At 35.4% G+C, this 25,816-nt stretch overlaps 1 protein-coding gene across 1 annotated transcript in view; it reads right to left on the bottom strand.

The window, feature by feature from the left end:
- Positions 1-25: 25 nt before the first annotated feature.
- LOC104531082 (HEAT repeat-containing protein 5A-like) overlaps positions 26-25,816 on the bottom strand; it is a gene marked incomplete at its 3' end in the record, with an annotated part of 26,328 nt that continues 537 nt past the window's right edge. Inside the window, exons 2-17 of the mRNA XM_010175864.1 lie at positions 24,945-25,156; positions 20,658-20,766; positions 19,982-20,131; positions 19,557-19,728; positions 17,999-18,005; positions 17,417-17,567; positions 14,863-15,118; positions 13,607-13,762; positions 12,606-12,856; positions 9,370-9,481; positions 8,340-8,492; positions 6,972-7,071; positions 6,106-6,215; positions 1,728-1,891; positions 1,433-1,608; positions 26-131 (exon numbers count right to left, since the gene is read on the bottom strand). Coding sequence (XP_010174166.1) covers positions 26-131; positions 1,433-1,608; positions 1,728-1,891; positions 6,106-6,215; positions 6,972-7,071; positions 8,340-8,492; positions 9,370-9,481; positions 12,606-12,856; positions 13,607-13,762; positions 14,863-15,118; positions 17,417-17,567; positions 17,999-18,005; positions 19,557-19,728; positions 19,982-20,131; positions 20,658-20,766; positions 24,945-25,156 — 2,385 coding nt within the window. The remainder of the gene's footprint in view (positions 132-1,432; positions 1,609-1,727; positions 1,892-6,105; positions 6,216-6,971; positions 7,072-8,339; positions 8,493-9,369; positions 9,482-12,605; positions 12,857-13,606; positions 13,763-14,862; positions 15,119-17,416; positions 17,568-17,998; positions 18,006-19,556; positions 19,729-19,981; positions 20,132-20,657; positions 20,767-24,944; positions 25,157-25,816) is intronic.

Below are 25,816 nucleotides of genomic sequence, written 5' to 3'. Positions count from 1 at the left end.
AGAGAGAGAGAAAGGGGCGATTTACCTTTAAGGAAGTAGAAAAGGCTGACACAACATTTAGTTGTACTATTTGTTGCCGTGATCCTTTTGTTTGCTTTATGGAATTCAACAGCTGTTCTAACACCTGGAGCCTTAAACAAAACCAGAAAAGAAACCAAGAATTAAAAATTAAAGAAACAAATCAACTTTTTAAATTTTACTTTAAACACTTAACAAAGCTTATATATTATAGAAATAGAGGTGGAGCAATTCTATTACCTTAACTCTTGAGCATTTCTTTCAATGGGCATCTTTGTATTTCATATTAGAAGAGGTAATAACTCTAGGTACATGAACTTTTTGCCTTTGTTTCCTTATAACATATGTATTAACGGATAATCACATATCTAAGTAACATTACATAGATGTTATTAAAAGGATCTGCGTATGGGAATTATGCATTTTGACTTATGGTTGAGAAAACAGGAGGGAAAAGAAAAGGAGAATGCATTTATTTGCAGCAATTAGTTCAGGTCTTTAAAACAAGTGAAGAAAACCAACCAGCAACCTGGTGGCAGTAGAGGCAAAAAGCCCAGTCAAACAGAACCCCCCCACCTCTTCAAACAGAGCAGTGAAGACATCAAGACTCAGGACTTGCATGCTAAGCACTCATCCCTTATAGGAAATTACAGAACCCATCACCACCTGTAATGATCATGAACCGAGGTCTAACTACAGTTGGCTTTGAAAATATAGAAATGTTTAACTTAAAAAAATAATTTGTTTGCTCTAATGCTGCATTCAACAAAATTGTAAGCAGCATACAGAATAAGCAACTGCATGCAAAAATCTTCAGGAATTTCATGCCTCAATGATCGCTGTGCCTGTAAACGTGAAACAAACCAAAATGCCATGTGTGCAGGAGGAGGATACATCTGCACACACGAAAACAAGAGAAGTCTGTGATCCCTTTCAAGCATTCTTGTACCTTCACAGAACCGTGTTAAGACACACTCTCATTTCTTCCCATCCACTTTTTTATAAAGAACGAGGCAGAATAAGGGTTAAATTTTACTACAGCTTCCTACTCCTGTTGTCCCTCTGGTTCTAAGGCATTTAGTAATTATGTATTAAGTACTATAATAATTGTGTAATATATCTTAAAATAACTTCTATTTTGATCTGGCTATTGAAACAAAGTATTATTTTTCTTCATCAACAGAACTTATTATAAGGACAGTAACCTCTTACTGGATGCGCCTTTTCACTGTGAATAACTTTAAACAAAGTCTAACAATTTGTTAGTCTGAATTGTATTATTCAGATGGTTTTCAGAATCTACTTACACCACTCATTATTTTTCCAGGATTGTTTTCTCCATGTTCAACCTCAAACACTGTGACCATCTTTTAGTGTCTCCCAAATTCCCCAACAGTTACAGTTACTACTTTACCTGTGAGATTCTGCTACATGGGAAAACGTAACTCCAAAAAGCCGAGTCGCTGCACTGACAACAGACAGCACGGGAGGTAGTGGTTTAGGTACTGAATCACCTTTCGAAACCTTCTCATAAATTGAGTAAGGGTCATACTCCAGGCTGCCCACAGCCATGCTGTTACCTAAAAGGAGCTGTAAGAAGGAAAAAAAGTGATAGCCATATTTTTGACCAAGTCAAAACCAGCACTGACCCAAATAACTAAAACTGTATGAAAATAATAATACCAGCATTATACTTGATTAAAAAGTACCTGCTCTTCGATAAATCGGTGGTCAGTCTCCTGCAGTGAGGGGCCAAGTAAAAGGAGATCGTTCTCATGACAAAGAGGTGGAAGCAAGAATGTAGAGGCATCGATCTGGCTATCTGGGACAGTCAAGTCAGTCACTAACTCTTTCAGAACAGCACAGAAACTTCCTTTAAAGGAAAAAAATATTCAAAATTTTCAGTTAATTACTTGACACAAGTAACTTTAGGAACAAGATATTTATATTGAAATAGCAACATCTATCTAAACATTTTTCTCAAGTCTTCAAATAGTTAACTGGAGAACACTCACTACAGAGGAAAAAACCTCAATAAGCAAACGAAGCACATACAGCAATCTAAAAGCTGAAAAACAGAGAGACCTGTACCTTTACAGAAGGCATAATGCCATACAACTGTTAATCCAGTAAGTTAGTTACATTTACAATTAAAATAGAGGAAAAAGGGCAGTTACAAGCACAGACATATTTTCTTCTGTTTCCTGAAAATGAATGCTGCGGAAAGTATTACATAACCACACAGGAATACTTGGACTTGGCAAGCAGATCTAATTTAAAAACCCCATAAGTCTGATAAATAACCAAAAGCTGCAGAATGTACTCTGCTGTTTCAGGAATTTGCACTCGAAAAGGAAAGCATGAAGAACTTACTGTAGATTACATTATGATAATTTACACTGGTGGTTAAAACTTTCACATTTTTGTACATAATATTTCAGACAAGACTGTACATTAATACATGAACAACAACATTAGGCATTCCAAGTCAGACTGTTTTAGGTTATTAAAATAGTCCCTGCACTGAGAGAACATTTCCAGTGCTGAACCACATGTGATGAGAAAGGTCTGGCTGATCTGTTAAGTAAGCTGCATTGAAAAACACTGCAGAACTGATCATAAAGAATGTACACACCCTTTATGCAAGTACTACAGGAGAATTTACCTCCAGAGCATTAAGATTGCAAATTTAAGTCCTCATGAACTGGGAAATATCAGCATTAAGGGAAGCTCCACTCCACCTATCCAGTTCTTTGTATTTGGTTGTGCTGTCAGATCACCACACAATGACCTGTTTGCACTGGAGTCGCTTGTAATTTTTCAACACACGGAAGTTCCAAAAAGTGGGACGATACAGTTGCCAGCACCTCAAGAGCACAAGCAGAATTATTTGTATAGCTGGAGCAGGGAGCTGCAACCAGCTGTTGAGCCCTTCCTGAATCCAGAATGTGTTCTGAGAAAGCTGAGTTCCTGCCTGCAACCCCCCAAACTCCTGTCCCCATCAGCCTCTCTCCTCTGCAGGTGACTGTTGCTTCTCCTGCCTCCCTGACCAATTAGCAAGTATGTAATTTTTCCCAAAATGCTTAACTCAAATCTAAATGTAAAAACGTTAGCACTATCAAACAGATTCCATGATACACAGATAGTGTGTGAAAGGCACAGAAATTGAGCCTTTTTGAAAAAACACATTAAAAAACCCACATACAAACTGCTCTTTCATTAATTATTATAGATCACAATTTAAAAAAAACAAAAACCAAAAAATAAACTCCTTTCTATGAAAACAGCTTTTCAAATAAAAGTTTAATGGAGATACTCAGCAATTTTTAACCAACTTAAAATTTATTTTAGTCCCAGACACTTGGCCATCCTCAACATGACAAGTAATATTATCCCAATGTTGTGCCAGAATGCTGTTCCAGCATACTAACTATTCTTCTCATCCTATTAAGAAAGAGAAGTGAATGCTTTTACTCAATTTTACAGTTTAGACAATGTAACATAACAAGCACAAAAAGCTGAAGAATGAAAAGAACCCTAATGAGTTGTCTGACAAAACACATTAATTTCAGATCACAGAAAACATCAACAAATCTACTAATCAAAATTCAAACTATTTAAATTATTTGTGTGAAATCATCAAACTGGTCATTATAATAATTAAAATTTCTATATTAACTCACAGGAAATAAATGTTTTAGCCTCAAATGACACGTGAAAAATGATCAAGAATACAAATTATCGTGTTAGAAACAGAACCCGCTTTTCCCACCCTAACAAGTTCATACTTTGTATCAGTTAAATTGCAAAGTCTTAACAGTTCACACCTGACAGAAAACAGCAACTAGAACACATTAAATGTTTTTCACTGAAGTTCAAGTTAACCTAATACATTCTTCTCGTATCTGTCATTGCTGAAACAATGCAAAAAATCATCTACTACTCATACACACTCACAGGAAGTCTTCATAATTCTGCTATTTGAGCAGATATTGATTTGCATTGATGACAGAAAGCAGCAAGAGACACAGAAAGAGAGCAGGAAAGGACCAAGCAGAGCCAAAACAAACCCAAGTACCTCAGGCCTCAAATCTAAAGGTTTGAGTTGAGAAAGAGGCTTGGAGCTATGAATAAATAATCTGTTGTCAACTGTTTATTTTGCTGGGTATTTTGTTTTGTTCCTCTTCTGCTAAAGAAAAAAGCTTTGGACATTATCTGCAAATACTAAAAGCTTGAGTTACAACTCCTTGTATATGTCCCCCTCACCGATTTTCTCAAAAAGAAACAACTTGCACATTTCTAGCCTCTGGCTAACTACTCAGATTAAGGAAAATTAAAAGAAAATAAATAAACCCATGAATTGGTGAAAGCTTATTCAGTGCATCGCTCTGAGCCATGCAAAATGTGCCAGTCCGTGCAACACGAGTACACCTACTACTCTTCCTGGTGGTAATGACTAAAATCAGACACTGAAAAAAGCAGCCTGGGTTCTATATTATCTTCCCAAGTAATTTACTTTAAAAAATCCTAGTATGTGCAGAGACATATAGTTTCTGCATGAAACTGTCACGCTGGAAATAATATGGAAATAAAGTTGTTTTGAGTTTTATCTTAAAAATTTCTTTTGCATTTCTAAATGATGCATACTTACATGTTAAAATTTATAATAGACCTTGAAAATAAGTAATATATACATTTCCACAGGGGAGTTGGACTAGATGACCTTTAAAGCTCCCTTCCATCTCAAACCATTCAATGATTCCCCAGTCTCATACTGCTGCATTACAAACAAGTCAACAACTCAGACTACATCTGTCAAACTACTGTTTTGATTCTAAGGCTATTTACAAAGCTTTCCGCAGGGTCACCACTTATTTATAACAAACCTTTCAAACTTTTTCTTTATTTATTGGTTCTAGATTGCAGCATCCTCAGCTAGGACGCTCTCTCACAAGATTCAGACTTCATAGGTCACTCTGTAAAATACAGTCTATTTTGCAATAAAGTTAAGACCAGATGCAAAAACCCCAAACAAACCAAGAAATCACCAAAACCACCCGCACCCAAATATTCATATTCTATAAAACATTGCCCCTGTAATAGAAGAACCAAAGAAATAGCTTGCTGTGAGGGATGGAGGTGCAATTTGCAGTCTTTTAAGTCCAAGTCACAAATGAATATTATGCACTATGCTTCAAGTGTTATATACAGACTTCTAATGTGACAACAGCTTTAAGGCGAAGAGCAGGGATTTGTCCTTACGAAGATTCCCTCTGCAGTTACCACTAGATGGAGCGGATTATTTGAGTAAGGATCCCCTCTATGACAATTCGGTAGCGGGCTGGCCCATATGCTCTGTCCTGATGAAATGCCCTGTACTTCTCTTTACAACTGTGAAACACTCTGATTCCCTATTTCAGTCCATACAGTACTCTATGGCAAACTATATTCATATGACAATTTAAAGATGACAAAGATATTTAATGTTTTTGTTGAACTGTCAGACCTGTCTAATTACAGTGCACAGCTATCGGATTAGAGGATTAGATTTTAAATCCTGCTACTTATGTTCTGCTACAGAAAAGTGAGCCTACCCCCACGTTTTTTGGAAATTTCGCTTTAAATACTATTTTTTTTTCTCCACAATCTGCATATAATGACTATATCTGTAATATATGTCTACTTGAAGCAATTAAATCAAATTATTTTAACAGACTATATTCAATTGATATATGCTAAGATTACACCTTTTGGATTTAGGATTCAAGGGAAAGTAAAGCAGGCATCAAAGAAAGTAAATTCTTCAAGTAGTTTCAAATTGCAAGGTTGTCTGCCTTCAAGTTTCAGTTACAAATAGTACAAATCTGTATTTGTAATAGGAGAAGGGAAAAAAAAAAAGATCGTGAACAACAGCTTTTCAAAACCATAGTGACTTCACTGTAATTTCATCAAATCTAAAAAGAGAATAAAATTTGTTTCTTAGAAAAGGTGGAACTAATCCTTGCTAGCTGAATATATGTTGAACAAAAACTTAAAAGTGAACCCATGGTATTTTTAGCAGATATCTCTTTGTAAGGGAACACATACCTTCATAGGTCTTTGGAGGCAATACTGCTAGTAATTCATAAAGTTTATGTCTGTAAACCGTTGATGGTGTTTTTAAAGAATTTCCATATGATTTATATATTGAAGAAAGCCTTAAATTATAAAAAGCACATCAGAGATGTTAGACTTTAAGCATTATGCAACACTAGTTTCATTTTTAACACTCTACTAAATACTTTAAAAATCTATACATATTGTAAGTACAGTTTTGGTTAGTATTACCTACAGCAGAAACAAAACAATTTATTTCACATGTTCTGACAGAACCTCTGAACTCCATTCACAGTAATTACTTTTATTTAACACTAATTAAATATTTAAGGCTTTCTGTTGCTTTTGATTATATCTATATTTATTAAAATTAAGTCTTTTGTGGATATACCACTGTAAATTTGAGTTTATAACCAAATACATTAAATCACTACATATTCTGAAGGAAAAAAAAATAAAAATTATAAAACCCTTTCCAGCTTAGCTCTGAATCTAAATATAAAATATGCCCATCTCAAACTTTTAATCCAAGCATATTCTTGAACTTTGTTTTTCTTTTATAAAAAATGACCATGGTTAAGCACAAATGTGTATGTTCAATTAAAAAAACAGAATAAAAACACGAACTTAACAAAAGGATGCAATAGCTTCTTCCCCAGCTTTTGTACATGGAACCACAATCTGCAAGACACATTATGCCAGCTAAAGTCTTCAGCTATACAGCCGAACTCTAGACGCTAATTTTTGTACTTTGAAAAGAAAGTTCTTTACCAAGTGCACTAAATCAAAGAGAAGAAGATTACTCTGTAGCTTTTCAAAACCAGAATCTCATTTAACAGTTTGATACACACACTTACTGTGTCAATAAATCAACAGCACTTGGGAGAGGAGGAAGAAGTCTCTGAACAACTTCATCGGTAAGCAGACCAGCACAGTGGGAAACAAAGCTTTTGATGGCTAGAAAAGGAATGGGATTTTAACTTACTAAGTGTGAGATATCTAGAAGAAAAAAAATCACATAAGTGAAGTAATCACATTATTACCTCACTAATAAGTTAAAATTAGAAGAAAACATGCAAAAAAGAAATTAATTTGACCAAAAATTTAAGAAACCGACAAAAATATATGAAAAAAGTCATATTTACAGATGCATTGCTTTGGTGTCTCAGCTTGGATGTTCACACCCTGACTTTTAATTGCATATACAAATCCAAGCATTTTTTGCTTTTTGTTATGAAATTAGTTATGGGATATAACTCAACTTCATGATAATTCCATTATAATAATAATAATAAATTTTAAAAAACAGGAGAAGGAGGATGATCAGATGACCTACTGCTACTGTGCTAGTTTTCCATTTAAATTTAGCTTAATTACTGTACTTTGAGGAGCAACTTATATGTACACAAGTAAATATTTAAAGGTAATTGTTTAGGTTACTTATAAAGTGAAATTACTATTGAATTCCACACTTTTTAATGGTGAGAGAAATGGGGGATCACTATAACAGGGTTCACATTTCTGCAATACAAAGGACCTTTGAGTACTCTAGAATACATGACTGAAACACATTAAGTGTTTGAAGATCATTGGAATCATCTCTTGGAAACCCAAATTCACAATATTTCATGATGAAAAACTGCAACCTACCAGACAGCAGCCAAACACACAGTACTATTTACTGGCTGAGAATTGCAACATCTTTATTGCAATTTTTACCTGTCTTCCCACCCTCACAAATGTGTTTGACTGACTCACCAGTTCTATTTTGCTTACAGTAAGTAAGTCAGCTATTAGGAAACAGAACTACTATTTACAAAATACAACAGACTGTATAAACAACAGATCATACCCTGGTGTGGGTCCTCATCTACGTTAAACAAGAGAAGAGAAGCAATCCTGATATCCTGATATCATTTACTATTCGGAAATCAACTGATTAGAAGGACAAGAAGAAAAACTCTCTTATATTTTTGTTTGGGGTTTTTTTGGTTTTTTTTTTTTTTTTTTCAAAAAATGAAACACGTGCATATAGATATAGAGATATACATTTAGATAAAAATAAATATATATATCTCCAAGCATTTACATTGGGGAATGAAAACATCCCGTACCATTCAGTTAAAAGAAAAACCCAAACGCAATATGTAGTGTCGTTGTTCTTTCAGAAGGAAAAACAGTGGAACTATAAATGTGCAGATACAGACACAGTAAATCCTGCTTACCACAGAGAGCACCAGCACGACCTTCCAGTGTTACTTGCCAGGTAAATGAATCCCCTCGTGTCTTCTCTGTTTCTAGGTCTTTAGGAGATGACGGAAAGATGCACTTCCACAGTAGCAGCATTCGTGGCAGATGGTGCTGGACAACTGCAGGACCTGTAAGCATTGACAGTTGTCATGCCAATGGAAGGATTAATTAAAAATCAAATTTTCTCTTTGGTTCTTTTATGTATGTTCACAAAAATATTACAGTTGTGAACAAAACTTTATGCTACTTTCCCAGATGTCTCATATATAATTTCTCAAGTTTTTATTGTCTTGTACTCCATTTTCATACATAACTACATACCCACTGACATATTTACAAGTATGTCACCAAGACAACTATAAACTCGGACCCTGTGGATCGCCAGCATAAAAGAGATTTACTAAGTAATAGTGATGTTCAGAAAAGCAAATATTTGTTACAGGTTAATGTACAAGGTTGTACCTTAAAAAAAAAAAAAGTAAAAACTGGGAGCTATTGGGCAGAAATAATAGGTGAAAACATGAGAAGTGCCCTGAAAATATTACCAAAACAGGTAAAATCCATTTTTCATGAGTAATTTAGTGATCACAATCAATAATCTGACCACTAATAAACATCAGAATGTTCTGTAAGATTTCAAATGCCTGACAAGAGGGAAATACATATGACTAGCTCATTTTGTTCTGGGATAGATTTTAAAACATTTTAATGTAATTCGTCATGATCACAAAGACATTCGGTTAGATTGACTTTGAAATTTATCTTCTACATTTAATTAATAGCAGTCCCAGCCAGTTACTATTTTTCAGACATTGCTTCCAATCAACTAATTTGGAAGAAATGAGGCTTTTATTTTAGAAAGTTTTTCTAAAGATTCTGATTTACATTGTTTTTTAAGAATTATTTGGCAGTGCTAAATTAAATGAAACATCAAAAGACCTGAAGTCAGAGAAAGAACATGGAACAGCTTACTTTAGTTGAATAAAAATTGTAGAAAGCTACTACCTAATGTCATGAGGGATGCTATCAACAGCCATCCAGCCTGTGTTCGCTGCAGTGAAATGCGGCTGTTCTGAGAAGCAGAACACAACAAATCCTCTGCTACTGTCATGATCACCTTCAAAGTTAAACAGAAAAACAGAGCATCAGCATCTTAGTAACTACCAAATGATTTTTCAGTACTATTCGCTGTGATACTTAATTCTGTTTCAGTGTCCCCACATAGAATATCATCTTCTCATACTATGGCAAGAAACTCAGGCACATGAAGTTACAATGACCAACTTCAATACTAGTCCGGCACAGCTCCAGCAGTTCCTGTGGGCTGCTACGTACGTTACTTTGCTGCTTTGTCCCCTTCTTTTATCAGCAGTAAAATAAGAGCTGATAATTCTCACAGGAATATATGTAGCAAAAATAAAAGTGCTATGATACTCTGTTCATGCCACTATGCACAAAAAGGATAGCAGGAGACCTACAAATTAGAGCTCAGAAGAAGTGGTGAAAGGGGTAACGATCTTTTTATCCCTGTTTTAGAATAAGGTCTATTATTCTCCTTCAGTTTTTAATCAACAAATGGTATGACTAAATAAACAAGTCAGAATGGTATGGTATGGTTAGAATTACTCCTACCTTAGCTTCTCCACAATAACTGCATGTGCCTATTATTATGTGCTAAATGCAAGGTGACCATCTCTGCTTGTTACCAAAGCCCAAGCTACCTAGAATTTAAATGGAGGAACACACAGTGTGTCCATGGACAATTACCACAATATGACTACAGCTTCAAAAAGTATTCTGCAAATGGTTTGTGTCAGTTATGTTTCACATACACACACACACAAAAAAAAAGAGTATTTCTTACATCTTGTGTTATGTCTGGTTGCCAAAACAAACTGCTTGTAAATTAGTATTACAGTAAGAAGTGTCATTATCAATAATATCATTAAGATATTACTGATTTCCTTCTATAGTTTTTTTTGCACGATAGAATTTATTTGGACAGTACAGATAGCTCCTTTATTCAAAAAATTATAAAGCTTCATGGAAGTTTGCACACGAAAGTCTGCTTCATGAAAGCTGGAAATTTGTACACTTCCAAAACTCCATGGAATATTAACTGTCTGAAAATACTAGCTTCTCCAATTCCATAATGCTATCATATGGTTGGAAATGAAGTAATTTATTCTGACATTCTTGATAGATTTAAAATACTTTATTCTAAAATTAAGACAGCACCTTTGTTAATTTATACTATTAAAAATTACTAACAGCTTTGTATACTTAAATTCTCTCATAAACAAGCATCCTAGAAAGGATTTCATTTAATGATTTCTGATAATTTTTGCTCTATGTACTAGGAGAAATATCTCATTTTGAAGGATTTTTTTGAACTGAAGTATATACACTAGTACAGAATGCTAAATATATACAAACCCGCTAATTATTTTGTTCTCTTGAATAGGTTCCACCTGCAACTCTAACTGCTCTCTCAAAGGAAAATGTATTAACACAAAACAGCTTCTCTCCAGGTCACTACCATCTACATTTGATATTTTCTTTTCAAAACTGCTCTATTTAACACTGGTCTCTTTCAGCTCCTCAGAAGAGGAGCTAGTCTGGAATCTGGCAGTGTTCCTAGGAGAGAATGGAAAAGGGCTTTTGTCAGCTCCTCTGTTCTCCCCCCTGCCAGCTTAGTACAGAGTACAGTGTTTCTCCCACACTTTTCTGTGCCCTCCCCTACCTTCTCCTGGCCCTATTTCATCCTATTCTATTCTAAAATAAATCTTTGTTAAGAATTACATTTCTCTGTTAAATAGAAACTTTAGCTCAGCTTAGGTGTATAGTATTTGAATGGCATTTCTTATCCAAATCACTGGGCAAACAATACTCATTTTGTTCTCTCCCCATAGTCTTTCAGTAATCACAAAGAAAAGTTTTTAAAAGCTAAAGAAAACAGGCGTTTTTTGTTTTTACATTTACAAATTGTTTCATCAGTAGCTGGGACTTTGAATATTGAGAACTGTAGCTAGCAATGTCTGTTAAGAAGTGGTTTGGAACTGCTAATATTCAACAACGCTGAAAGGGTGGGCTGGAATCACAGCAAAGGACATTTTTCCTAATGTACTAAAGCATTCCTTTCATCCAACAGTGGTGCAATGGCAAGAAAAACACCACAATCCTTGTGTCAGAGTGTGACGCTTCTTCTCTAATAGGTTTTGGCTCCGAAGCAGGTATTTTCAGAACTGAGAATGTAAGTTTCTACATTATGCAGAGAATTAGCATCTACTGCTGGTATCTGTGTTGCAGCATGGTTTTCCAACTGTGAGTAACTCCATGGAGAAAACTGTCATTGAGCTGGAAACAGCTTCTTCTCCTGGTCTGTATCTCTGTATCTGCATCTCCCTATCTGTGCTAGTGGAGAGACTAGTACACCATCTTAGACAACGTTAATGCAACAAATTGGTTTCTGTTAAATTCTGTAAACCAAGATGAAAACGTGTATCTGTTGGATTTGATTAAAGATTTTGTTGGACTTGACCAAAGATTTTCAGGATAATATATAATTGCTGTTACTGGTGCAAGCACTGACTAGGCTGTTCAATGGAGAGTCACTGATGGCATGGAAAATATTAATTTAGCTTAATCTGTGGTTGAACGTGTTTCCTTCCAGGAAACTTATTTCCATTTCATTCAATAGATCTGTATGTATGCTTCAAATTATTTTTTTCATAAAATAAAGATCTTTTCCTTTGGCAAGGTCAGCTGTATGTACTCCAGACTGACCTTTTCTTGCCATTAACGCTGCTGAAATATCAATTTTCTAATTCAATCCAATGTCAAACCGTGTCAGAATTGCAGAAGGTTTGATCTTGCTGTAAAGAATTTAGTTCGAAATTCTGAAAAACATAGCTCTACACAAGAAACATTTTCTCCAGGTAAACCTTTTCTTAGACCGTTAAATTTTAAATAGCTCCACAAAACTGACCTGTCCCAAAACAACAAACAAACTTCTCCATAAGAAAAAGGTAGCGGTGTGAGTGGTTAAAGTTCACAATCCTGACACAGGTGAGAAAAACACTTGCTTATTTGAGTTATGGCATGCTTCAAAATCCCCTTCCTGAGGAAAGAAAGTATCTCACCAGTATACGGGGTTATGTGATCGTGTCATAAAGAATACATGCAAATACTAGTGCAAAAACATCAAAGAACTGCCTTTAAGTAAAATATTCACACCATACCTTCCCTTTTCCATGTGGAATTCCTAAAGGACAGTGTTTCACTGCACCCAGCAATGCAGCAACAGCAAAACTGTAACCAGTTACTGCTTCTGGGGAGGATTTCAATGCGCTAAGACGTTCAATGCAACGATCCAACAGGAGGGACACATACGAGGGCAATGCTACTGCAATGCAGCGCAAACACCAAGCTGCTATTAGTCTAACTGAAATGCTGGGGTGAAGAATGACAGAAATTACTGCTTCCAGAACTCCTGAAAAATAAAATGCATAAACACACTTAAAAAATATGCAAGCAGATTGTCAAACAAGCAAAAATGTATACTGAGGACTGGTGAACATACCATTATCCAGTTTCTGTACTCCTCCTTAAAAAGTACTACTGATTTTTATTGTGAAATGTTTCTTAGCAAATTTAAATACTTCAATATTTTTCAAAAATTGTTACCTTGAATTAAAAGTATGGAGAATACCTAACACACTATGCAGTTATTCACCAATATGCATAGAAAATAAGTATTCTCAAGGAAGCAAGTGGAAACAGATGTCCACTTGACCCATCTATAAAAAAAAAAAATTCTCACTGCAGCTAGATGAAAACAATAAAGGTAGATAGATGAAGATATCCAGCACAATCCAACTGATTTACTAGAAACATTACAACATGTTGGACTTTAAATACAACCCTTAATGGAGTTAAATTTGATACTGTTTTTTTTTTTAATTAACATACTAGTACAGGCCAGAGAAGATACAGGCAAGGCCTGAAGACTTCCTACAGCATGTAAGGCAGCCAACTTCCTTTTAAGATTAGTGAAATAAAACAGAAGGTCCAGGTGAAGAGACTGCAGGCCAGAAGAAAGGTTGCTGTAGTCAGTGTCAGACAAAGGATCCTAACAGATCTGAAAGAACTGACAGTCTAGCCATAAGAAATCAGAGAAGATCACAGTGAACAACAGAGTATATTTTGTACTCTGGTTCACAAAACAATTCAGGGTTTGTACCTGTACTGGAGTCTTGCAGTAATGGTGCTGCTGTAGTTCCTAAGCCATGGATGAGACTTCCAAGTTCCTGAAGTGCACACACAAGAACATGCTGACTTGCTGTTACATCTGATGTACTAATTCTTGTTTCCAAGTTACTGTCACTCATTGCAGCATCTAATAATATATACATGAAATCATCACCAAAATGAAACAAACAGAGCAGAAAAAGGATTTTGCTGTGATAACTTGCTTATATTACCAAATGAGCTTTTATCATTACCATTTTTATCACTGACCAATCTGTTTTCATAAAGGTTTACCTTCACTGAGATGAGTACACCCTTATTACTCAAATGGATAGTGTAGTAATGCCTGTGAGGGCAGGAGGGCAGATAAAATGGAAACCACCAAACTGCTCATCTTTAAGTGACGGGGAACAGCGGCGTAAGAAGTACGCTACTCTGAGCCTCACTGAAAGTGACCTGAAGGGGCCACGCTTTGATATAACTTGCTGGATTTTACTACATAGTAGGAAAAAAGAAAGGGAAGGAAAGAGAGAAATACTGTGACAGCAAGCGAGACAGGGAATAAAGAGAGAGGGAAAAATTTGGAGTTTTTTTAAAAGTTCAGCTTTTGAGATACAAATGATTGTGTCATTCAGGTGTCTAACTAGGATAACAATATGCAGCTGTATACCAGGTGACAACTGGTTATGCCCAGCATTCTCTTTCATTTCGCCTGAAAGGATGATGATGGGGGATCAGCAGCTTTTTTTGGAAGCTGTGTACAAGACACTATCATGCCAGAAATCTGTTTTCTTCAGGAGAAATACTCATTTTGTCAATTAGAAACAAATGCTTCTTTTTTGAACCAGCAGTAGTGTCAGTAGTGTCCTGTTCTGAACAGGAAGGCAGAATCTGGCTATATATTAACTGCCGATTTAACTTACTTTACAATACTGTCTATATTTTACTCCTGTATATATTTATTAATTTATTATATTTGTAATTCATTAAAATTATATTCACCAGGCACGACGTGTTAAAACACGTGTTTACACTTGTGTGGGTACACACATGCAGTAACACAGACACACAAACAAATATCCAGCCCAAGTTAAAAACAAAGCAGTCCATCAAAAGCCCTCTGCATTATTATGGTAATCAATCAGCACTACATATTCTATTTTCTGCAGTCTCTGTGTTATGAAGTTGGACAATCACTTAAAAAAGGAAATACAGAGGCCCAAATGGATAATCTTGTTAGATCCATACCCATAACTTTCTTCAGTTTCCAGATGGCCTGACAAATCTCCTTGGCAGCTGCAATTTGAGCTTTTTCCCCAAGAAGGCCTCCTACTGTAGCTCGAAGGATAAATGAAACACAGCGGCGACAGCCGATAGCATCCATCTGACTCTGAATAGCCTTAGGGTGAGACTGAGACACTAGATCTAGGATATGGGAAAGGAAGGCAGAGAAGTTCCTTTCAAGCCATTGTGCTCCTAATGTAGAGACAAATACCACATATGCCTGGAAGAGATTTGAAAAGAAGATATTTCGTATTTAAGAGCAAAATCACCTGGAAAACCACTGCCAGCTATTCCACATCCATATTTTTTTTTAACTCTCTGCACATTGCCACAACTAGAACATCACTAAACTGAGATTATTTATACATTTATGCATCCATAAATCACCTTCTCACTTTCAGGTAGCTGCTTTTTTTTTTTTTTTTTTTTTTTTTTTTTTTTTTTTTTTTTTTAATCTTTTAATATCATTGAAGTTGCTATCAAAACTGTACAAGCAATATTGCAGCCTGTTTTGACTGTAAGTGAATTCAAGCTGCTTGCCCATGTTATTTCATTCCAGAGCGTGAGCAATGGCAGTCTACCCTGCACAGGCACTTGTTATGTAAAACATTGTGTTTGGTCTCACTGAACAACAGCTTCCAGCTATTTAACATTCTGCACACGGAACCCAAATTTAATGTATGAATGCATTTTAAGAACTACCATGTTACAAAACTATAACCCATAACCCTGCGAGAATTTTGTTATTATAGGCTTTGAATTAGGGAATATTTTCAGCCTCCAAGCACTGCTCTTCATGTCAGTGAATTGTAACTGTTTGCCTTGAAATGCAGGTACCGTAAAAAGACTATGTTTGTCACAACAAAGAGAAAGAACGCAGAGTGACTCTACAAATCTAATCACCACAAGACCATTTATTTTGCCACATCATATGCTCCCTTACAAGTGCCTTCCATGTGCATGTGTTGGATTTTTTTTTTTAATGAACAGATGTGCTACCATCAAGAAAAGGGAATTCAAAAAATGAGAATATGCAAATGAACACACAAAATTCCTCATAAGAAAGTTCACAACTACTACCCATATCAATGAACTTCTGTATTTGCCTCATACATGCTTTGCCTCATGTCTAACATTAACAACTAAATTATTCATGTAAAAGAAAGTGAAGTACTGGAGATAGAGAAATTGTTCCTGTTAGCATCTAACAGCTCTTGACAAATACTACTTAGGCTTTATAATGTAACAGTATATTACCCTGTTTTACAGCTTTGAAATCTGAGGAATTTAACAGGACAAATAGACTTGTGAAGAGTCTACTGCCATGGCTACATCTGGAACTACATCTTGAATCTGGCTGCGTCTTGAACAAACAGGTACTACAGTGTTAACATAGAAATGCATGAAAAAGGAGACAACCTCCAAAAAACAGCACAAATAGTCAAAACACTGAACTGCAATATCTATTCCTGGAAAACTAATAAAACCACCATGTATATAGAACACCCTAGGAGTCTGGCATGCATTTTCTAGGCAAATAACTGTCAAGGTATTATTGCTCTCCAGCTTTTCTGTCTCTCTGCCAGAAGTTAATGCTTTCACCCAGCATGATCTGAGCACAGACGACAATTTGTGAGCACCTTCTAGCTGTTTCAGTGCAAAGTCTGGCAGCTTCTAGCAGTAGTTCAAGCTAATTCACAGACGTTTTGCACTGTCAAAGATGAAATGCACTGAAAAAACTCCCTTACTGGCAAAGGGGACGTATCAAATAGCTGTGGGGACTGTAATACACTAAAATAATCACAGCTGTTTGATATGTAAATGTTCACCATGACCTGTAGTCTTGATTCACAGGTTTAGTATTTGAATATCTAGGTCTCAGCATGTAAATGCTGTCTGGAAAAGGCCAATCTGATATTATCTGAAAAATGTGTACTGTTTTTACCAGCACGCGCTGTATCGTCTGAATTACGTCCTGCTCAGTTAACAAGATTCTATCCTCTAACTGAGCATCCTGGGACACAGCAAAACAGATATTTGGGTTTTTTTCCCCACTAAAGTCTGTTTTCCTTATTTTTCACGCACGTACTCAAAGCAGAGCCATTCTTTCTGAACGGGACTGAGAAAGTCTCTCTATAGAAAGAAACCATTCGAAGTTCAGAAGATTCTTGTAACTTCTCCCTTTCATTTTTAGACATAAGGTATTAAGTTTTAAATTAAAAATTTGAGGAAAGTACTTATTTATATCACTTATTTGAAGTTCATACCATGTGAAGCTTTCACAAGTAAACCACATATAATTTTGAAAATTTCAAACTATCAGGTAAACGATAAGCAAAATCAGAAATCTTTTTTCTTTTCTTTCTAGCATAACTCAAGATGTAAATCCTTATTTTCAATTACACATATTTAGTCACACATACAAAAAAGGATGAAATAAGACATATATGGAGAGCAAAACAGTTATTACAGCACTGTTTAACAATCACAGAAAAATAATAAATAATGTAATCCAAACCTGAGTGACTCCAACTCTAACATCTCTGCTGACTGAACTGGTCCCTTTCAACATATCGCCACTGGCTCGTAGAAATCCACAACTTCCACGCAGAAACCCAGTTCCCAGTAGCTCCATCACTTCTTCCAAAGAGATTCTGCGGAAGTTATGCCTGGTGGATGCTAAGAATAAATGTAAGTCTTTAGAGGAATAGCTCCATAAAAATTGTTATCTTATAGAAGAATTTCAACTCTAATCATTTTAGAAAAAACAATTTGCACAAATTCAGCAGAACAATCAAATCCAAATACAGTTTGACCATAATTTCACAACAGAAACTAAGACATTCTAGGACTCGGTACTCCAGCAACGACAATATTTCTCAAGTTTTTTCTGCTTCAGCTATCTTTAAATATTTTAGACCATCACCTAATATGTTTACATATATTTACCCTCCCTCAGTATTTAGCATCTAATCTCAGCTCCCTTTGCAAACAGACTGTATGGTGTACTTCTACCACCTGAAGCTTCATGAAAGCCCTGTCTCTAAGTCATTCCAGTTCACTGCCAAAGGCAACCTTCTATTCCAAGAGGGTGGCTTACCTTTGCACTAGGCTTAGCCAGATAAGGCCACACCTACAGGTTCTCTTAGAAACAAAAGCATCTCACCTTAGTATGAAATTAGCTCTTTAGAAGAATAATACAATATGTTTATGATCTTCTAGGAAAATTATTTATCCCCAATTCCCATTCTGTTGTTTTATTTCTTGATACAAAGTTCATTTAAAATACACACTGGGACATGTGTGTGCAAATTTAGCATGGTGACTGCACACTGTGCAAACTAGGTGACCTAAAATTTTCCCTGCATTTTTCATTCTTTTCCAAGTATTGAAATGGGAAAATGAATGAGATTTGAGATAATAATGTCTAAAAAACCCCCCCAAACCAGTATCAGCAGGTTATGAGATACAATGCAGAAACTTCAGGACTATGCACTTCATGTCGTGCTCCCTCCACCTCTCCCTTAGCTCCTTCTAGCCCCCACCTAGCTTCTGTCTCACTTAGCTCTAACTTCTTTTTAACTAAAAATAACTAAAATAACTAAAAATAACTAAAAACAACCAATCAAACAGTTGATGAGTTGCTTCTATAGCCTTATCTCAGCACTTCAGAAATATAACTACATTGCTTACAAAGATTAAAGAAAACTACTGAGTCTATACAGAGGTTAGAGTATTTTTTTTTTTACTTTATTGGGAAAAGTGCTGATTGTTTTTTCTAACACAATAATTCTCTCCAAAAGATTATTAGAAAAATAATACTTTATAAATCAAGACTTCAGCATCTCCAATGCAAATACACAGCCTCAAGAATCCTGAAAGGCACCAAGCTGTGCTTAAAGCCATGTACTTTTGTCATTTGCTGCTTATGGCACTGAAGGTCTTCTCTAATGCCATTAAAAGCAGAACAGTCTGAATCACACATGCTCTGCATCCTGTTACATTTTGCTTAGATTACAGTTAGATACTTAGCTTGGGGCTCCTAAGATTGGACTAAAAATGCCCAGTCTGAATGATACTGAAGGTTGAAGACGTTAACTTTGTGCCAGGTTGCTTTAGTCACATTAAGTACTGTCTGTCAGCAAAAACTGTAACATGGTCTGTTGAGTGAACAAAACTGTATGCTCATTTCTGCTTCTGGTCACATTTGTACTGCAAGACAATCCAGATGTGGTATTGATGATTGTGGAATAACAGCTTGAAGACATCCTTAACTCTTTATTTTGACAAAGAGACACTCCCTCAAAGCCTAATCCTTCCTACACTGCTGAAACTGATCTTGCCTTTAAATTCTTGAGACTACTAATTTTTCTCCATACAATTACAATCTTATAACAGAGAAAAATACCAATTTTTTTTCTTGTTTATTATTTTTATTTATATAGATATATACAGGTTAACACAACCAAAAACACAGTACTTGACAAGAAAGATGTTACAAAAAATACCAAACCAGAGATAGGAACAGCCAGACAAAACTTAGATTGTGATTTTACTTTGGGCTTCAACAGAAACTCTCAAGTTCTGTTGAAGCCCGAAGTAACAAATCTGACAGGTTTTTACAGATGAGGAATCAGCAAAGACAATACATACTTTACCTGTTGTCTGTTTAGCTGTTAGAGCTCTAGCCAATACTGTGCCTAAAAGTTTTGAAACTGCTAATCGTACATCATAATTGGAACCTTCAAAGGATTTAAAACACAAGGTCACAACACTATCCAGGTCTGTAGTCCACATAAATACTGCTTCATTCTGAAGTTCAAGAAGACACTAGACAAAAAAGGAAAATAAAAATGGTTTGATGTGGAAAAGTGCTCAGTACAAATTTTAGTTTGCTACAAAATACACCTAACAAAATAAGCACGTTGCATCATACTAAAATTACTTGAAATTTTGCTGCCAGGGCAATACCAAAGAAATAAAGATAAGCAAAGAATGTATTTACTGCTGTGTTCATCACTCATTAAAAGAGAATTTTATTTACGAAGCTTACTTAATAAAAACAGCTATTGGAGTACTTTACCTTTGCAGCAGCACAACGGACCGCCATGGATCGATCTGTCAAACAAGATCGGGCAGCTTTGTAAATATCTCTGTGACAGGAGAGAGCAGCAGCTCCTAAACCATTTAATATATTTTGCAAACTAAGCATGATTTCATAACGACCTTGAGACTGAAAAATTAAAAAGAGAAATGTTAAAGTTTTGTAACCCTCAGCTCCTTGGAAATACAAAATGCCAACTACTAAAACAGGTAAACAATGGTTTGGGTCTTTTAGAGACCTTTTTATGTGGAAGTGCATTTAAGCAGATAATTTGCTCTATAACACTATAAGCAAGTGAAAACAGTAATTCTATGTTCTACTGGAAAGTACTCTACTCACTAGCAGTTTAAAACTCAAAATGTGAAGTATGAGCTGGAGCAAAAATGTTCTCATTAATAAGGCAACTAGATTTTCTAGCTTATCAAGTTCTTTCATGAAATCAGCTTGAGAATAGCTATGATCCATCCTTTTGTAGTCATAACTCATTAACTCTCCAGTAACTCTTTGGAATTTAGACATTAATTTTTATCCAATGACTTCCTGCAATTTTTTCATATTCTGGTATCATGCACTTTCTCCTATTCACTGGTCCAGCTGCCAACACTAAACATCCTATTATTTTTCCAATCATTTTTTAAACATGCTGTTCCAATACCTCTGCATTCTTCATTGCTTTAAGCACATTCCCAACGGTGTCAGTAAAACTGTTTCCCAAAATTCTTCCCAATTTTTTGTATAAATAGCCCAAGCATACCACCGCAGCACTAAAACAAAAGCAAATCCAAAGACGCGTGAAAATGGATGCAGTAGTAGATGGAAGGGATTAAGACAACTAACATAATCAATGGGTAAACAACAAAACAACCAAACAGAATGTCCCAAAAATTAAGTGGATTATCACAAGGGGAAAAAAAAAAATAATAATAATAATAAAAAAAGGTCTGTGTGTGGCAAGGGTTGGGAAAATAACTTGGATAATATAAGAATTCAAGTAAGACAATCTTCCAATAAATTTTACAAGAGGAATACAATTTCCATATCCACCTTTAAACCTTAATATCAGTTTCTAACTAAGCATGCCCTGCATCATGCTGTCTACGGCACTGTGCTACAGCAGATGCTGCAAGAAGTAGTCAGGAACAGGTTTATTTACAACTCCAAGATTAATAGTAGATTGCGAATGGTCTAGTAATTAAAATTCTGGCATTTATGTATAACAATACATAATAAAGAAACACCTTGAAGGAAATAAAAGTATAAGCCCATGTTCTTTTCACAGCACACAGATCCTAAATTTAATTTCCAGGTGAATAACCTGACAACTACAGTCTGTGTGTTCATCAGCATCTCCTTTACCAAACCCAAAAATTGCTAAATATTAGGGGGGAGGGGAGGAGTTGCTTAATTAAAGAGTGTTTTCCTTTGAATAATTAATTAAGGAAAACACTTTGCTTTTATATTGATAGATCTATAACTAAACAAATTAATTTTATGAATACAAGAAAACAAATTATGTCTTTAATCAGCTTTCAGCTCTTTGGCCAGACCTACTTCAATATGCAGTGACACTGCTCTGCACCCCCTTCAACAAAACAAAATTTTACTTATTCCCCAACAGAATTCAGGTTTCACACAAAGAATTTTAAAATCCCATACTGAACACATTCTTAATTAGGAAAATGCATTTAATATTAACAGCAATTCCCAAACTGAGAAAGCACAATAAGAAAAATGGAACTGATATTTTGTATCTCCTATCATATCATAATCCTATTTTTCTTAAAGCAACATTTTTCATTATTGCTTTTATCCAACTCAGTATATACCAACAATTAATTTTGATCATGATGTAGTTAGGCATAAAATTATAACTGCACTATCTTACTACTAAATTGATTATTTGATGGCCACAGATACCCTCTTTAATTAGCTTTAAGACTAAATAATATACATTTCATATCTTAATCCAAGGAAGGAATATTTACGAACTTATTAAAAAACCCCCTAACAAACCAGAAGTACCTTATTATATCCTGGTATAACCTGCAAACACTCTTACTTGGCTGTATTGTCATGCGCTTAAGTGTTACATGAAAGAGTCCACCAGTGTTGAACAGTGATGTCTAGCAACAAATTGGCCCTCTTTGTTGAAGAGTAACATCTAGTCAACTAAGGATGAGAATATAGCTACTTCTGCATGTCAATATTTAAGTTTCTATAAAACTTCAAAGTATAGGACTTAGGAAGCTCTTCTGACTGCCTTCTAGGATTGTATCATGACTCCAGTTGTCTATTATTTTTTCCACAACTGTATTAACTATTGAGTCACTTTATCTGTCAAATTACAAGCAACAGGCAGAAGTTTGAAAGGAAGCCTGTAAATTTATTCAAGTTTTGCAGGGAAAAGCCTCTCTGCCTGTGCTTTTCCCTCCCTGGCAGCACACGTCCATTTTGATTTACGACTCCCTATGTATATTTAAGTTGTTTTCTCTCAAATTTTGCCTTAACAATTGTACTTGGAGAGGTACCAAGAAAAATGCAGAACGAAGATGCTAGACAACATGAGCACATAGACTAAATAAGGACAGATGGCAAACAAAGACACCACTTTAATCAAGATTTTAAAAAAGGAAAAAGAAAAGCAGTCTTTCTTCACTGAAGATGAAGTATTCTTGCAGCCCAAGATGAAAGATTTTACTCAATAGAGAGTTCTGTAGTTTCAGTTATTTTTCTGTAGCTGTTGTCTCAGTGTCAGTACTGTAACAAATCCCTTTTCCAAACCTTTTTTGAAGTAAACCATATTTTACTGCTACCTTTTCTCCACTTCAACTCTTATTTCCTCTCCTCACTACAGCTTTCATACCCAGCAGGGTTCTGAGCACTGCTTCCTCTCTCTTTCTCCTTCAGCTACTCCTCTGCTTCCTGAGTTGGATATCTGCCATTTCTGCCTGCCTTTGCCATTTCTGCCTTATGGCCGATGGACTCATCATCCCTCCTTGCTATGCCAACATCATCCCACTTCCTGCAGTGTGGCATCCTGCAGCTGAAGCAAGGAAGACCCGCAGAGCTCCGTCCCATACTACAACTCACCTACCACATTAACACATTTCACTGTTGAGGAGCCAGCAGTATAGCAGTAGTCTACTTTGCAGGATGACTAAGACACTTTATAGCAAACTTATTCTTAACTCAAAAGACTACACAAGAGGTCAATTGGAAAAGAGGGAAACAAAAAATATTATGGTGGTGAAAAATACAATTAATTTTTGCACAAATCATTTTCAGGAAACTTCAGTTGGGTTGTCAGAAACAGGATTAGCATGTGAAGCAAAGGAGAAAGACAGATTCTGCTCTGCTTTGCATACTGTACCATTAATGCACAATGATGTTTTACTACCTCTACCTTTAAAGATAAATTTTCTTCACTACAGTGAAAGATGTGCATTGTTTCAGGAATGAAGGTTATTTATGATATTTCTGCACCGTAAGATTTGGTTTCACATCCTGCAATAACAGTTTCCCCTTCTCTGCTCTGCTGGCTAGGCTTTAGGTGTTTAGTTACAAACATTTCACATGTTCCTAACTAACTACATCCACTTCCCCAGTTTGATTAAGAAATGTACTCAAAACCTGTATTTTGTAGCTGGAGCTGTAGTCTGTCTTCTCAGCACTATTATTACTTTCTCCTTGCTTTTCAAACACCTGCCCCCTCATAACTCTACTATCCACTGCTGGCATTCTCTCTGGCCTCGTTTTCAGTTTTCTGGATGGAGATGACCGTCTTGTACCCTTTTGGTTCCTGACAGATACATACAATATCTAATACTACAACATTCTTTGTTTTATTATGTATCCTGTGGTAGTGAACTCAGATGCATCATGTCAGGTATGTATTTTTTTTCTTTTACTAATGTTAAGTAAGCTATTTCTGAAAAGCTTTCTTCACCTTTCTTGCAACAAGCAGTGTTTGTTTGACTTGCTGTAAAGCACGGTTTATTCAATACGGTAAGATGTATTGCAAGCTGGTTTTGTTCCCTCAGTGAACAAAAACACAAAGCATAAACCAGCCTCGGTTTACTCTATTACTTTAAAGCATACTCTGGTCATCATAGTGCTGAATGATAGCAACAAGTTTAGTATTCTTACATGCCTAAATAAATTAATTTAGCTTAGCTTTCAAATCACTCAAGGCATTTCTTTGCAACTGATCCAGTAAATACTGGCTAGCCAGGCAGGTCAACTTTTATTCTAAGATACGCAACGTACACTGACTCACACCAGCCATCAAATCGCCTCTGCGTTAAATACTTCAAAAGTATTTCAAGTGATTTTAAAGTCTTTTAATGTGATTGATTTTATGTTGTATTTATGTGAGTCGTAACAAGAAACTTCTAAACAAGGAGGAAAAATACATTTTAAGCTTATTAAACTTTAAAAGGCAATTTATATTGTAACGTACCGAGCTGACCTTTTTTCCCCCCCCAACATGCATCTGAACTTCTTACTTGAAACTTTCCAGTAAAGACACAGAAATGAATATATAAAATGCTACACAAGTACTTAACCACTCATAATTCTGCCTTGAAGGCAGCATATATTAAATGATTAAAATAAAATTGTTATAATACCTAGAGGGAAGGAAGTAATTTAAATTTGCTTTCAGGTTTCACAAGAATTAATTTTCTCTTTGTAATACTCAAGTCTAAAAATTTTTGAGATGTAATAACAAAGAAGAAATTACTTTTCACAATTGGATCCATCAACAATAATGATACTAATCAGGGAGGCTCCCAAATTCTCGTGTCATATGGTACAAAGCTTCTACTGGACAACGAGCAGAAATGAGGGAGCATACCCTCTCCTGCATTAATTTCTCACCATGTAAAACTGTCTCTCTTGTTATTACTGAATTTGAAGTTTGGGGTTAAAAAACCATACTTACAGTTTTGTAGGCAGATAACTTGGTGAATCATCTTTACTCCGAATGAGTTCATTGCATTTGTCAATTGTTTGGTAAACAGAAAAAGTCTCTCCAGTACTATAAAGCACAGCTAAATTCTTGGCAATAAGCCGTCTGGTAGGAGGTCCTGGTGAATTGTTTAATAAAGAAGTCAATTGTTCAACCAGTTTCTTCTGATTCTCCCTTATATCAGCCTGGAAATAAAAAAAGTAACCAGTTAAATTTCAGTTAAACTTAAAAGTTAGTTAAAGATAATTAATGATAATTCTCTTTTCTTTTAATTATTACTGTTCTCATACGCTGACATTCTTAACTAAAACCAACTTTTTATTGCAGCTTTCTACTTAAAGAAAAGCCATCTCAAATATGTGATTAATTTATTCTTATTTTTTTTTAAAATCACATTTTTTCAGAGCATAATTCTTTCTGTAACTCCTTCTTTCAGGAGTATTTTCCCTATGGCACTTGAATATCTTGCTAAAATGAAACTGCCACTTCTTGCTTCATTTATGCTTGTTTCAAAATACAACAATTCATAGAAACACAGTAATTTAAGTAGTGAAGAACTTTATCAGAGTTTCAAGAAGTTGAGCATTAGAAAGGAAAGAACTTCCCTTAAAATAATCATCTATTTTAGTCTTATCTCAATTTTTTGAAATGCTCTTAAAAAAAAAAAAAAAAGAGCCTGGCACTGTATTTCATTTACATATTTTAACACAAATAACACAACCCTTAAATAGCATTATCAAGGTTGGTTTACTGTTAAATATCCACATATGTTACTTAATATACACTAAACAGTGAACCAAACAATTGGACAGTTGGCTAGAAACAGATCTTCTATCAATTGATTC

Source organism: Antrostomus carolinensis, unplaced genomic scaffold (assembly GCF_000700745.2).
Source record: "Antrostomus carolinensis isolate BGI_N321 unplaced genomic scaffold, ASM70074v2 scaffold20409, whole genome shotgun sequence".
Lineage (NCBI taxonomy): Eukaryota > Metazoa > Chordata > Aves > Caprimulgiformes > Caprimulgidae > Antrostomus > Antrostomus carolinensis.
Note: the sequence above shows the minus strand (reverse complement) of the source record. Positions and strands in the feature narration are given on the sequence as shown.